This window comes from Procambarus clarkii, chromosome 56 (assembly GCF_040958095.1).
Source record: "Procambarus clarkii isolate CNS0578487 chromosome 56, FALCON_Pclarkii_2.0, whole genome shotgun sequence".
Taxonomy (NCBI): domain Eukaryota; kingdom Metazoa; phylum Arthropoda; class Malacostraca; order Decapoda; family Cambaridae; genus Procambarus; species Procambarus clarkii.
Window position 1 is genome coordinate 11,882,295 of NC_091205.1, and position 16,074 is coordinate 11,898,368.

Sequence of the window (16,074 nt, forward strand, 5' to 3'; positions counted from 1 at the left end):
AGCTTGAGGTGTTATGGTGGAGTTAAGGTGTCATAGTGGATCTTGAGGTCTTATGACAGAGCTTGAGATATTATAGTGTAGCTAGAGAAATTATAGTGGAGCTTGAGGTACATAGGTGGAGCTTCAGGCATTCTGGTGGAAATTGAGATATGGTGTAGCTTGAGGTATTATGGTGGAGCATGAGGTAGTTTGATGGAGCTTGAGGTATTATTGTAGTGCTTGGGGTTTTTATGTTGAGGATTGAGGTAATATGTTGCAGCTTGACGTATTATGGTGTAGGTTAAAAACTTATGGTGGCGCTTGAGGTGTTATTGCGAAGTGATATAGTGTTATCTTGAGGTTATCTTGAGATGATTTCGGGGCTTTTTAGTGGCCCCGCGGCCCGGTCCTCGACCAGGCCTCCACCCCCAGGAAGCAGCCCGTGACAGCTGACTAACACCCAGGTACCTATTTTACTGCTAGGTAACAGGGGCATAGGGTGAAAGTAATTCTGCCCATTGTTTCTCGCCGGCGCCTAGGATCGAACCCAGGACCACAGGATCACAAGTCCAGTGTGCTGTCCGCTCGGCCGACCGGCTCCCGGTGTGGGTTAAGGCATTATAGTGGAGCCTGGGGTGTTATTGCGGAGTGATATGATGTGGGTTAAGGCGTTATAGTGGAGCCTGAGGTGTTATTACGGAGTGATATGGTGTGGGTTAAGGCATTATAGTGGAGCCTGGGGTGTTATTGCGGAGTGATATGATGTGGGTTAAGGCGTTATAGTGGAGCCTGAGGTGTTATTGCGGAGTGATATGATGTGGGTTAAGGCGTTATAGTGGAGCCTGAGGTGTTATTGCGGAGTGATATGGTGTGGGTTAAGGTGTTATAGTGGAGCCTGAGGTGTTATTACGGAGTGATGTGGTGTGGGTTAAGGCGTTATAGTGGAGCCTGAGGTGTTATTACGGAGTGATGTGGTGTGGGTTAAGGTGTTATAGTGGAGCCTGAGGTGTTATTGCGGAGCTTGAGGTTTTAAGGTGGAGCTCGAGGTGTTATGGTCGAGCATGATATATTATGGTGAAGCTTGAGGAACTATACTGGAGATTGAAATATTTTTGTGGACCTTGACGTATTATGGTGGAGCTTGAGGTGATATTGTCGAGCTTGAAGTATTGTTGTGGAGCTTCAGGTATTATGCTGGAGTTTGGGGTATTGTGACTGAGCTAGAGGTATTAAGGTGAAGCTTGAGGTATTATATTGGAGCTTGAGGAATTATGGTTGCGCTTGAAGTATTATGATAGAACTTGAGGTATTATGGTTTAGCTAGAGGTATTATGGTGGAGCTTGAGGTATTGTTGTGGAGATTGTGGTATATTAGTGGAGTTTGAGGAATAATGTTGGAAATTGAGGTATGATGTAGGTTGAGTTATTATGGTGAACCATGAGATACTTTGGTGGATCTTGAGGTATTATGGTAGAGCTTGAGGTTTTATGCTGAAGCTTGAGGTAACATGTTGTAGCTTGACGTAATATGGTGAAGCTTGAGGGTATTATGATTGAACTTGAGGTATTATGAGGATCTTGAGGTATTATGGTGAAGCCTTAGGTGTTACGGTGGTACTTGATGTATTATGGTGGAGGTTGATGTATTATGGTCGAGTTTCAGGTATTTGGTTGTAGATTGAGATATTATGATGTAGATTGAGGTATTATTGTGGAAGTTGAAGTATTATGATGGAGCTTGAGGTGTTATGGTGGAGCTAAAGGTATTATGGTGGAGGTTGAGTTATTATGATGGAGCTTGACGTGATATGTGGAGCTTGAGGGATTATGGTGGAGCTAAAGGTATTATGGTGGAGGTTGAGTTATTATGATGGAGCTTGAGGTGTTATGGGGGGAGAATGAGGTATTATGGTGGAGCTTGGCATATTATGGTGAAGCATGAGGTGTTATTGTGGACCATGAGATGATATTGTGGACCATGAGATGATATTGCAGATCATGAGATGATATTGCAGAGCATAAGATGTTATGGTGGAGCTTGAAATATTATGGCGGAGCTTGAAGTGATAGTGTATGTGAGGGAGTTATGGTGGAGCTTGAGATGTTATTGCAAAGCTTGAGGTATTATGGTGGAGCCTGAGGTGTTATGGTCGAGCTTGATGTATTATGGTGGAGCTTGAGGAACTATACTGGAGACTGAAATATTATTGTGGAGCTTGAGGTATTATATTGGTGTTTGAAGTATTATGGCGAAGTTTGAGGTATTATGGTGGAACTTGAGGTACTATAAATGAGCTTGAGGTATTATGGTATACAGTCGTAAGAAGCTCTGGTGGTGCTGATAATTACAGTTGTTGTATGATGGTGGTTACGAAGATAAATACTGTGGTTGTATGATGGTGGTGGTGATGACATACAGTGGTTGTATGAAGATGATGGTGATGACAAACAATAGCTGTATGAAGGTGGTGATGATGACATACAGTGGTTGTATGAAGGTGGTGGTGATGACATACAGTGGTTGTATGATGGTGGAAGTGATGACATACAGTGGTTGTATGATGGTGGAAGTGATGACATACAGTGGTTGTATGATGGTGGAAGTGATGACGTACAGTGGTTGTATGATGGTGGTGGTGATGACATACAGTGGTTGTATGAAGGTGGTGGTGATGACATACAGTGGTTGTATGAAGGTGGTGGTGATGACATACAGTGGTTGTATGAAGGTGGTGGTGATGACATACAGTGGTTGTATGAAGGTGGTGGTGATGACATACAGTGGTTGTATGATGGTGGAAGTGATGACATACAGTGGTTGTATGATGGTGGTGGTGATGACATACAGTGGTTGTATGATGGTGGAAGTGATGACATACAGTGGTTGTATGATGGTGGAAGTGATGCCATACAGTGGTTGTATGATGGTGGAGGTGATGACATACAGTGGTTGTATGAAGGTGGTGGTGATGACATACAGTGGTTGTATGAAGGTGGTGGTGATGACATACAGTGGTTGTATGAAGGTGGTGGTGATGACATACAGTGGTTGTATGAAGGTGGTGAGGACATACAGTGGTTGTATGATGGTGGTGGTGATGACATACAGTGGTTGTATGAAGGTGGTGGTGATGACATACAGTGGTTGTATGATGGTGGTGGTGATGACATACAGTGGTTGTATGAAGGTGGTGAGGACATACAGTGGTTGTATGATGGTGGTGGTGATGACATACAGTGGTTGTATGAAGGTGGTGGTGATGACATACAGTGGTTGTATGATGGTGGTGGTGATGACGTACAGTGGTTGTATGATGGTGGAAGTGATGACATACAGTGGTTGTATGATGGTGGAAGTGATGACATACAGTGGTTGTATGATGGTGGAAGTGATGACATACAGTGGTTGTATGATGGTGGAAGTGATGACGTACAGTGGTATGAAGATGGTGGTGATGACATACAGTACTCACCTATTTGTGCTTGCGGGGGTTGAGCTATGGCTCTTTGGTCCAGCCTCTACACTGTTAATCAACTGGTATACAGGTTCCTGAGCCTACTGGGCTCTATCATATATACATTTGAAACTGTGTATGGAGTCAGCCTCCACCACATCACTGCCTAATGCATTCCATCTGTTAACTACTCTGACACTGAAAAAGTTCTTTGTAACGTCCCTGTGGCTCATTTAGGTACTCAGTTTCCACCTGTGTCCCCTTGTTTGCGTACCATTCATGTTAAACAATTTATCTACCCTGTTAATTCCTCTGAGAATTTTGTAAGTAGTGATCATGTCTCCCCTTACTCTTCTGTCTTCTAGTGTCATGAGGAGCATTTTTTGCAGCCTTTCTTTGTAACTCATGCCTCTTAATTCTGAGACTAAACAAGTGGCATATCTCTGAACTTTTTCAAGCTTCGCCTTGTGCGGGACAAGGTACGAGCTCCATGCTGGGGCTGCATGTCGGAAAATCCGACACCATTTAATAATATCATACAGGCAGATAATATTGCTGTGTTGTATAAACAAGTTAACCCATAGAAAATGTAACTTGTAGTGGAATTTCCGTCTATAGAAAACGGGATATCATTACCACATACTATTATAAATTTACCACCTATTATGGTGGGAATTATTCGTAAATACATTAGTCTTTGGACTTTACCATCATAAAAACATCTCATATAAATTAACTTAATTATCAGAATGAAAATAGAGTAAATGTGACCCTTCTATCACTTACTGTCATCTGGACAATGTAAGCCAGTAGCGTCAGTGAGGAGGGAGTGGTCAGCCATTGTTATTGTTAGACCACAGAGGCTCACGGGAGAAAATACGGCTCCTGTTAATTTTACTTGGACGAAGTATTATGGAAGCCAAAGGTGTACCATCATCAACACGCTGTCAACAAATACAAGTTAAGTGTTCTGCCGAAACCCATTTATCTATCATTTATGGCCATTAATGTCATTAGATAGGGGCGAGCCGGTTAGAATACGAACTGCCTCTTAATAAAAGGTAATTAAGCCTAGGTCTTTACGGTTCAATGTACAGTGTTTTCTCTGATATAGCTGTCATATATTAGGATTCTGGCTTTATAGCTAGCGCCCTTTTGAAAGGTCAAGACGAGGAAGCATGCTTTGTGTACCAGTTACTGGGTGATGGAAGCTACCTCAAAGAGGATAATTCGGTGTCTACATCCTAGTTATATCTGGTGGACTAAGGCCTGCTGTACAATAAGATAAGGAACCTCTTCAATGTTTAACAATATATGTAGTTTAATACTGTAGTTTGATTGGCTGCATATATATAAATTCGATATAAACCCCCACTAATGTGTAGAGGATCGATTTGTGAGATTATTGCAGAAATACAGTCCACTTAACATCATACAAATTGCTATCGAAGTATACAAATTAACGTAAATAAAAATTCTATATAAATTCATATAAATTAAATAAATATAAATCTCACAGGCCGGTTCCCACATTATTTGGTCATATTCGAACCGGATGACAGATTATTGGTCCTATGAACCCACATTATTGGTCATCTGCGAGTCGGATGACAGATTATTTTGTCATCTTAGTACCGGATGAACCAGTTAATCAGTGGATTCATTAAATATACTAGTGCAGTGTGATTTATACAAAGCCAGCAGTCAAAGACGGCGGCGTTGCCTCGTGCGAGCTCAGGAGCCCCCCTCAGTTCATTTCAGCCTCATCAGCAGTTTCATATGGTCACCCACAAATTTGGTGGCGTGTTATTCCGTGAAATGACAGCGCTAATATTGAAGCCAGCCAAATTAGTGGCTGTGTCTTCGCGAGATTGTTCACGGATTTCGTGGTGTTAAATTTCGCGAGAGATTATCTACGAATTTTGTGGAGTTTATTTCACGAGGTCACTAATAATATTTAATACTTCTTGATAATATTAGAAGATTCATAGAGGCTATCAATATCAATAATTGTGTATATTATTTCTCCAAAATAGAGAATTATTTAATATATATTGCACTAGTGATCAAAATATAATATTTACTAATTGCCAACCCACAACAGGGTAGGATATTACCATTGACTAGTTGAACTATTTATTGTACATCCTAGTCCCATTACCATAGTCAGTTGTACAATATTAAACAACCTAGCACCATTAATGAATGGTGCAGACCCTATTTTGGGTGTAATTTTTATCAACTCGAGTTGAGTTGTGTATATATAATAATTTACTTATGATCATTACACCTTTGAGTGATTAATTAGTGTCTATACCATCCTAGGGTGATATAGAAGAGCTAACCTAAAGGTACTTCCAATGACACTGGTTTATCACTCAAATCATTAGTGTGTATGATTGTGTATATATAATGTGTATTAATTTTAAGTGCTAACCTCTAGTAGAGGTAGGATTACAGCCTAGCGAGTGCAGAAATTTTACCCTAGGCTACCATCAATACTTGTTCAGTATTATGAGCAGCCCAAGTACAAGCTCCACAAGGCTTCACCAACTAGCCAGTATGGATACTGCAGGGAGAATGAGAAGAACCCTTGTAGGTCTTAAAGGCCACTTAACAAGACAGATCAAGAAATGTGAAGATTTGTCACAACAATCACCAGTTGATTATGCTGACCTGGAAAGCTATTATCAAGCAGCTGCAGGTAAATTTGAGCAAATCAAATGCCAAATAGCAACATATGTGGCTGAACTTGCCAACACCAATATATCAGAAACAGAAATAGACGACATTATGGTTGATCTAGCAAATTATGAAGATCACACTCAGGCCACGTTACAGCCTTATGTCAAATTAATTGTCCAGAACAAGGCAACAACAACAACAGTTGCATCTAATACGAGTCAAGCAGAAGCTCGACTCCCTCCAATTAATTTACCCACTTTCTCAGGAAAAGATGAGGAAGATTGGGATGAATTTTGGAACAAATTCGTTGACCTTGTGGACTCAAAACAATCTTTACCAAAGAGTAGTAAATTCTCTTATTTGCAAGGCCAATTATCAGGTGAGGCTAAAACAGTAGTATCCCATCTGAGATTAACTAATGACGGCTATGATCTGGCAGTAAAACTCCTCAAGGATAATTATGCTGATCCAGAAGTAAGAACTTCACATTTAGTTCATGAGCTGTTGCATTTACCCCCACCGGAGGCTTCAGCTGATTCACTCCAAGTCTTCAAGCTGGAGGTAGAATCATTGATCAATGCCCTCAGCCTGACAGCAGATACAAACGGGGCTGAGTGGGTCTTATAAATAATTGTCCAGGAGAAAATACCTAGGGACATATTGAGACAAATGAGTGCTCATTACAATAAAAGTATCTTATCCATGAATGAAATATCTGAGAGTTTAAAGTCAGTAGTTCATCAATTACGAACACATGACAAATTAAAACCACCAATTAAATCCTCAGAAACCAATAATAGTAAACCACAGAGTACCAAAGGTACTCCAAATCAATCTAGACAATATAATTCAACACCAAAGTGGAACAGTAGCAGTGTGGGCGTATATGCAGTGGGACCCTCCAAGCCTATAGTTACTGTGTCAGGTTATCTTGAGGTTATCTTGAGATGATTTCGGGGCTTTAGTGTCCCCGCGGCCCGGTCCTCGACCAGGCCTCCAACCCCAGGAAGCAGCCCGTGACAGCTGACTAACACCCAGGTACCTATTTACTGCTAGGTAACAGGGGCATAGGGTGAAAGAAACTCTGCCCGTTGTTTCTCACCGGCGCCTGGGATCGAACCCAGGACCACAGGATCACAAGTCCAGTGTGCTGTCCGCTCGGCCGACCGGCTCCCTATTGTCACCCAAGAATGTGACACCAAAGGGTACTGGAAGCTATGGAACATGTTTGTTCTGCAATGAGAAACATTCAATGTACCACTGCCCTAATTTTCCTGATAGTGACGCCCGTATTGAGCGACTCAAAGATTTGCAACATTGCACGAGGTGCCTCAGGAAACATAACATCAACGACTGTGAGACCCAATTACACACCTGTAATAGGTGTAACAAAGGTCTGCACCATGCAGCATTGTGCAGAGACACCAAAACAACGTCTCCAAACCCCAAGGTGGAAGATAGCATTCCCACCTTAGAACAGTACTGCAAGGTGCAACAAACAAAGAGTGTCCAATCGGCAAAGTCTAAAGGTAATACGACTTTGCCTACTGCCCAAATTACCATCCTGAATAAGAGGGCCAAGGTCCATACCCATGGGTTGTTTGACCAAGGGTCCCAGAGAACATATGTCACTAAAAGGTTGGCAGATGAACTACAATTAAGGCCTGTAGCCCAGATGTCATTCAATATCTCAGGGTTTGTAACAGATGCAGGACCTCAAGTCTACCAGGTGGTACAACCATCAGTACGTTTAGGCAGGTACGTCTGTAGAGTACAAGCCATTGTGGTGGACAAAATACCAGTAGACCTACAAGTTCAAAGTCTGAGAGCAACAGCCAAATTCCTGAGAAATAGAGGAATAAAATTGGCAGATAATATTAAGTCTGATCACCTCACCGACTTCGGTCTCCTTGTAGGGACAGATTATTGCCATCGATTCATTGGTAGCCCTACTAAATATCATGGCATAACCATGTTAAATTCTGCAGGAGGTAAATTACTCTCAGGCCTAGTATCAAGCCTGAGGAGACCTATGGCTGCAGATAAACAATACTAGTAGAAATCTAAATTTGTCAGCTGATTATATTTCTCCAGTAGCATTATACTAAGGAGATTACAGCTGACTATACCAACAGAGGTTGCTGTTAGTATCATCATTTAAAGCCGAAGATGAGTTCATGAGGCCTCAGTGGCAAATCAGTGAACAGTAGCCTAAACAGCTACAAGTCACTGTGACCAATGTCACTGAACCCACTGCAGTCTCAGAACCATACTTTACTTTAATGATGAACTATTCAATCTTCTGAATCAATTAACTAAATTAAACCCCAATAAATCTGACAACTGATTTTGATACATATATTATTTAATCAAGATGAATTCCATGGGCCTCAGTGTTTATATATCAGTGACTAGTTACCTGAACAAACTTCAAGTTATATCTAATGTCACTGATCTCACTGCAGTCCCTGAATCATACTTGACTGTAGTACTTGATCACATTCAGTCTTCTGGGTTAAATAATATGTAATTAGGCTTGAATTTTAGCCTTTCAAGAGTTAACAGGGAAATGAAATAGCGTTAGACTTCTAACCTCTACAACTCTAGTACGGGACATCCGTCCTGTACGAACAGACACACAAATGTGTGATTACTAACTACTAACATCAAATTAATCTAATAATTCGAAGGAGGAGTATCGGTGTTCGTTTGTTCTAAATAGGACTTCGACCCCGTGAGCAGCCCCCGGGAATTATGTCGGAAAATCCGACACCATTTAATAATATCATACAAGCAGATAATATTGCTGTGTTGTATAAACAAGTTAACCCATAGAAAATGTAACTTGTAGTGGAATTTCCGTCTATAGAAAACGGGATATCATTACCCCATACTATTATAAATTTACCACCTATTATGGTGGGAATTATTCTTAAATACATTAGTCTTTGGACTTTACCATTATAAAAACATCTCATATAAATTAACTTAATTATCAGAATGAAAATAGAGTAAATGTGACCCTTCTATCACTTACTGTCATCTGGACAATGTAGGCCAGTAGCGTCAGTGAGGAGGGAGTGGTCAGTCATTGTTATTGTACTTAGACTACAGAGGCTCATGGGAGCAAATACGGCTCCTGTTAATTTTACTTGGACTAAGTGTTATGGAAGCCAAAGGTGTACCATCATCAACACGCTGTCAACAAATACAAGTTAAGTGTTCTGCCGAAACCCATTTATCTATCATTTATGGCCATTAATGTCATTAGATAGGGGCGAGCAGAATACGAACTGCCTCTTAATAAAAGATAATTAAGCCTAGGTCTTTACGGTTCAATGTACAGTGTTTTCTCTGATATAGCTGTCATATATTAGGATTCTGGCTTTATAGCTAGCGCCCTTTTGACAGGTCAAGACGAGGAAGCATGCTTTGTGTACCAGTTACTGGGTGATGGAAGCTACCTCAAAGAGGATAATTCGGTGTCTACATCCTAGTTATATCTGGTGGACTAAGGCCTGCTGTACAATAAGATAAGGAACCTCTTCAATGTTTAACAATATATGTAGTTTAATACTGTAGTTTGATTGGCTGCATATATATAAATTCAATATAAACCCCCCCCTAATGTGTAGAGGATCGATTTGTGAGATTATTGCAGAAATACAGTCCACTTAACATCATACAAATTGCTATCGAAGTATACAAATTAACGTAAATATATATTCTATATAAATTCATATAAATTAAATAAATATAAATCTCACAGGTCGGTTCCCACACTGCATACTCGAGGATTGGTCTTATATATGTGTTATACAAGGTTCTGAATGATTTCTTACACAGGTTCCTGAAGGCAGTTCTGATGTTAGCCAGCCTCGCATACGCCGCAGATGTTATTCTTTTGATGTGGGCTTCAGGAGACAAGGTTGGTGTGATATCAACTACTAGATTATTCTCTCTGTCCGTTTCATAAAGGACAGAGAATCCTTCATCTCCCATTCTGTATCCTGTATCTGGCCTCCTGTTTCCACTGCCTAGTTTCATTACCTTACATTTGGTCGGCTTGAACTTTAGTAGCCATTTTTTGGACCATTCATGCAGCCTGTCGATGTCATCTTGTAGTCTCATACTGTCTTCCTCCGTCTTAATCCTACTCATAATTTTTGCATCATCAGTAAACAATGAGAGGAATGATTCTATACCATATGGAAGATCATTTACATATATAAGAAACAGTATGAGTCCAAGGAGTGAACCCTGCGGGACCCCACTGGTGACGTCTCGCCAATCTGAGACCTCACCCTGCACAGTGACTCACTGCCTTCTGTTACTTAGATACTCCCTTATCCAATGGAGTACCTTCCCTTTCACTCCTGCCTGCATCTCCAGCTTTCGCACTAGTCTCTGGTGTGGCACTGTGTCAAAGGCATTCTGGCAATCCAAAAATTTGCAGTCTGCCCACCCCTCTCTTTCTTGTCTGATTCCTATTGCCTGATCGTAGAATTCAATTAATCCTGTGAGGCATGACTTGCTATTCCTGAAACCATGTTGGTGTTGTGACGTAAAGTTACTTCGTTCCAGATGTTCGACTAGCTTTTTTCGCACAATTTACTCCATTAGCATGCATGGTATGCAAGTTAGGGACACTGGCCTGTAGTTCAGTGCCTCCTGTCTATCCCCCTTCTTGTATGTCGGGACTACGTTTGCTGCCTTCCGAATTTCTGGCAGTTCACCTGTTACCAGTAATTTGTTATACACCATGGAGAGTGGCAGGTACAGTGCTTGCCACAATGGTTATATGGTGGTGGTGATGATGACATACAATGGTTGTATGATGGTGGTGGTGATTACATACAGTGGTTGTATGATGGTGGTGGTGATGATAAAGACAGTGTTTTATGACGATAAATGATAAATGATGATAAATACAGTGGCTGTATAATGGTATAAGTATAAAGAAAGTGGTTTTATGATGATGGTGATAAATACATTGGGTGTATAGTGGTGCTGATAATGATAAAAACAGTGATTGTATGATGGTGGTGAATATGGTAAATACAGTGGTTGTATGGTGTGGTGCTGATAAATACTTTGGTTGAATTATGGTGGTGATAAAGACAGGGGTTGTATGATCGTGGTGGAGATAAATTCAGTGGATGTATTTTGGTGTTAATAAATACAGTTGTTGTATGTTGGAGGGGATGATGATAAATACAGTTGTTGTATGATGGTGGTGATAAAAGCAATGATTGTATGACCGTGGTGGTGAAGAAGGTCTAATGATTTCAATAACTGGATGTGTACAAACTACCATTACAATATATGAGGTCCTACCTACCATACTACCATTACAATATATGAGGTCTTACCTACCACACTACCATTACAATATATGAGGTCTTACCTACAATACTACCATTACAATATATGAGGTCTTACCTACCATACTACCATTACAATATATGAGGTCCTACCTACCATACTACCATTACAATATATGAGGTCTTACCTACCATACTACCATTACAATATATGAGGTCCTACCTACCACACTACCATTACAATATATGAAATCCTACCTATTACTCTTCCATTAAAATATATGAGGTCCTATCTACCACACTACAATTACAATATACGAGGTCCTACCTATCATACTACCATTACAATATATAAGGTCCTATCTACCATACTACCATTACAATATATGAGGTCCTACCTATCACACTTCCATTACAATATATGAGGTCTTGCATACCATATTACCATTACAATACAATAGGTCCTACTTACCACACTACCATCACAATATATGAGGTCCTTCCTATCTACTACATTACTATTACCATATATATGAGGTTCCTGGCACGACAGTCGAGTTCGTTCTCGAGTTACAATCCAGAATTCGGGGTTCTAATCCCGGGCGGGACAGAATTTTTTGGTCTAATTCCTATCTCTCATACCCCCTTTCCACCTAGCAGTATTTAGGTACCTAGGAGTTAGTCAGCGTGTTGTGGAGTTGCATCCTGGGGAAGGTCTGTAATTCGACTTTGAGGGGAAATCTCGATAGAAGCCAAACATGTATGAATAAACTGGCCTCCTGTCCCTCAACACAATCTTCTATATAAAAAAAATGGAATTGTTCGTTTGTTCAAAGTCGCTAATCTCTGAAAGTTCTTCACCGATTGCTTTGAAATTTTCACACAACGTTCCATTTGTATCCGAGCAGATTTTTATATACATACTATATAGATGTCACGTCTGTGACGGGAAAAAAACATATTTTTTTCTGAAAAACTGTTTTTGCATGTGTTTTCCATGTGAGGGAAATCTTCGAAACCTCTTTACTGATTGCTTTGAAATTTTGACACAACTTTGCATTCGAATAGGCGCGTTTTTTTTATATGTCTACTATATACATGTCTCACCTGTGACAGGAAAAAAACATGCATTTTAGGAAAAACAGCGCCATCTGTTGGATGTAAGAGCAACACACGCTGCAATCTCAGAAAGTTCTTCACAAATTGCTTTCAAATTTTGACACAACGTTGCATTCGAATAGGCGCATCTTTTTATATACCTACTATATAGATGCCACACCTGTGACAGGTAAAAACAAGCTTTTTTTGAAAAACAGAGCCATCTGTTGCACATAATAGCAACATGCACGCTATACAAAATATGTCACGAATCCCATTTCAATGTTTCCGATTGCAATGATAAATTTTATTTTCATAAATTTCGATTTATTTTATTTGTTATTGAATTATTTTGTGTGACATTGTGTTGGAATTGAGCTGTGTTGTTTACCATACCATTCATTTCGTAAGTATAAGTATAGATGCCACACCTGTGACAGATAAAACTATGTTTTTCTTGAAAAACAGCACCATCTGTTGCATGTAAGGGCAACACACAGCCTATAGTAAATATGTTACAATTCCATTTCAGTGTTTCTGGTTGCACTGATAAATTGAATTTTCATAGATTTGTATTTATTTTCATTTTGATTTAATTATTTTGTGTGAATTGTGTTGGAATTGAGCTGTGTTTTAACCATACCGTTCATTTCGTGAGTATAATTTTTTTTCACATTTTCATTTCATTTTTAACTGTTTTCTTATATTTTAGTGATGGGAACATCAGATCACTTGATGTTCCCAATTTTCTGATGGGAACATCAGACCATTTGGGAAGGCATCGGACGAGGGAGTGGGGAATGGTGGGGACGGAAGTGAGAGATGGTGGGGAGGACGAGGGGTCAAGGGAGGGGGTATTGTTGGGGAAGAACGATGTGGCAGGGGAGTTTGGGATGGTGGGGAGGAGGGGATGGGGGAATGGAGAATGGTGGGGAGGACAAAGGACCAGGGGAGTGGGGCATGGTAGGAAGAGGGAAGGGGTGAAACGGGGAATGGTGGGGAGGACTGGGGGACACGGAAGATTGTTGTAGCTCAGCAACGCACATTCGTTGCTGAGTCACAGCAACGCGTGGCCGGGTACTGCTAGTCTATATAAATAAAAATGGAAATGTTCGTTTGTTCAAAATCGCTAATCTCCGAAAGTTCTTCATCGATTGCTTTGAAATTTTCACACAACGTTCCATTTGCATCCGAGCTGGTTTTTATATACAAACTATATAAATGTCACGTCTGTGACGGGATAAATTTTTTTTTTTTTTTAACTGTGTTTTTCCATGTGTTTTTCATGCGAGGGAAATCTTAGAAACCACTTTACCGATTTCTTTGAAATTTTGACACAACGTTGCATTCGAATAATCGAGTGTTGCTATATACCTACTATATCCATGCCTCACCTGTGACACGAAAAAAAAACATGTTTTTTTAAACAGCGCCATCTGTTACACATATTAGCAACACGCTATACTACATATGTTATAACTCCATTTTAATGTTTCCGATTGCATTGATAAATTTAATTTTCAAATGATTTCGATTGATTTTCATTTTGATTTAATTATTTTGTGTGACATTGTGTTGGAATTGAGCTGTGTTGCTTACCATATTGTTCATTTCATAAGTAAAAGTATAGATGCGACACTTATGCCAGGTAAACACATTCTTTTTTAATTAAGAAACAGCGCCATCTGTTGCACGTAAGAGCAAAACACGCTGTACTAAATATGTTATGATTCCATTTCAATGTTTCCGATGGCATTGATAAATTGAATTTTCATAGATTTCGTTTTCTTTTCATTTTGATTTATTTATTTTGTGTGACATTGCATTGGAATTGATCGGTGTTGTTTACCATTACCATTTCGTGAGTATAGTTTATTTTTTATTTTTTATTTTTTCACTGATTTTCATTTTGTTTTTTAAGTGTTTTTCTTATATTTAAGAAGTGATGGAAACATCAGATCATTTGATGTTCCCAATTTTCTGATGGGAACATTAGATCATTTAAGAATGCATCGGATGAGGCAGTAGGGAATGGTAGGTAAGACGAGGGGACAGGAGGAGAGGATGGTGGGAAGGATGAGGGGGACAGGAGAGGGGGTAATGATGGGGGAGGACGAGAGGACAGGGGAGTTGGGGGATGGTGGGGTCGAGGGGACAGGGGAGTGGAGAATAGTGGGGAGGACAAGGGGACAGGGGAGTGGGGGATGGTAGGGAAGACGAGGGGTTGTGAAAGAGGGGAATGGTAGGGAGAACGAGGGGACAGGGGAGTGGGAGATTGTAGGGAGGACGAGGGGAAGGTGGAGTGGGAAATGGTTAGGAGGACGAGGACACGGTAGAGTGGGGAGGACAAAGGGATGGGGGAGGGGGGGATTGGTGGGGAGGACGCGGGAGTGGAGAATGGTTGGAAGGACGAAGGGACGGGGGAGTGGGGAATGGTTAGGAGGACGAGGACACGATGGAGTGGGGAATGGTGGGGAGGACAAAGGGATGGGGGTGGGGGGGGGATTGGAGGGGAGGACGAGGGGACACAGTAGTGGGGAATGTTGGAGAGGACTGGCAGACAGGGGCAGGTTGCTGTGGCTCAGCAACGCACATGCGATGCTGAGACACAGCTGTACCCACGCCACAGCAACGAGTGGCCGGTTACAGCTAGTGAATTGATAAAAATATATGCTATTATGTGAACCAAGTTTTGTGATATCATGGCTGTGAAGATATAAATATAATTATAGAGGTGGCTGTAGATTTAAGAAACATTTTTTGGTATAGATAGTGCGCCAACCTTGATTTATAGTAGAGGGTTTAGGAAGAACCTATATGCACGTGGAGTAAATAATAACGATTGTATATCAGAAAATATTGTCTCTGTAGTGGGGGTGACTGACTCATTACTTTTAACACATTTGGCAGAGTAACAAGGAAGTTTTTCCATTAATCATCAACATTATATAAACAACGAGAGCGCTGATACTCTCGTAGAGGATGTGGTGACAACGAGAGCGCTGATACTCTCGTAGAGGATGTGGTAACAACGAGAGAGCTGACACTCTCGTAGAGGATGTGGTGACAACGAGAGCGCTGATACTCTCGTAGAGGATGTGGTAACAACGAGAGAGCTGACACTCTCGTAGAGGATGTGGTAACAACGAGAGCGCTGATACTCTCGTAGAGGATGTGGTAACAACGAGAGAGCTGACACTCTCGTAGAGGATGTGATAACAACGAGAGCGCTGACACTCTCGTAGAGGATGTGGTGACAACGAGAGCGCTGATACTCTCGTAGAGGATGTGATAACAACGAGAGCGCTGACACTCTCGTAGAGGATGTGATAACAACGAGAACGCTGATACTCTCGTAGAGGATGTGATAACAACGAGAGCGCTGACACTCTCGTAGAGGATGTGATAACAACGAGAGCGCTGACACTCTCGTAGAGGATGTGGTGACAACGAGAGCGCTGATACTCTCGTAGAGGATGTGATAACAACGAGAGCAATGACACTCTCGTAGAGGATGTGGTGACAACGAGAGC

At 40.9% G+C, this 16,074-nt stretch overlaps 1 protein-coding gene across 1 annotated transcript; it reads left to right on the forward strand.

Annotated features, from left to right (window-relative positions):
- Nucleotides 1-1,370: 1,370 nt before the first annotated feature.
- Nucleotides 1,371-3,475, forward strand: LOC138353167 (uncharacterized). Its single transcript, XM_069306034.1, has 2 exons — nt 1,371-1,385; nt 2,435-3,475. Exons 1-2 carry the CDS (start codon nt 1,371-1,373, stop codon nt 3,473-3,475), a joined length of 1,056 nt encoding a protein of 351 aa, XP_069162135.1.
- The last annotated feature ends 12,599 nt before the right edge of the window (nt 3,476-16,074 follow it).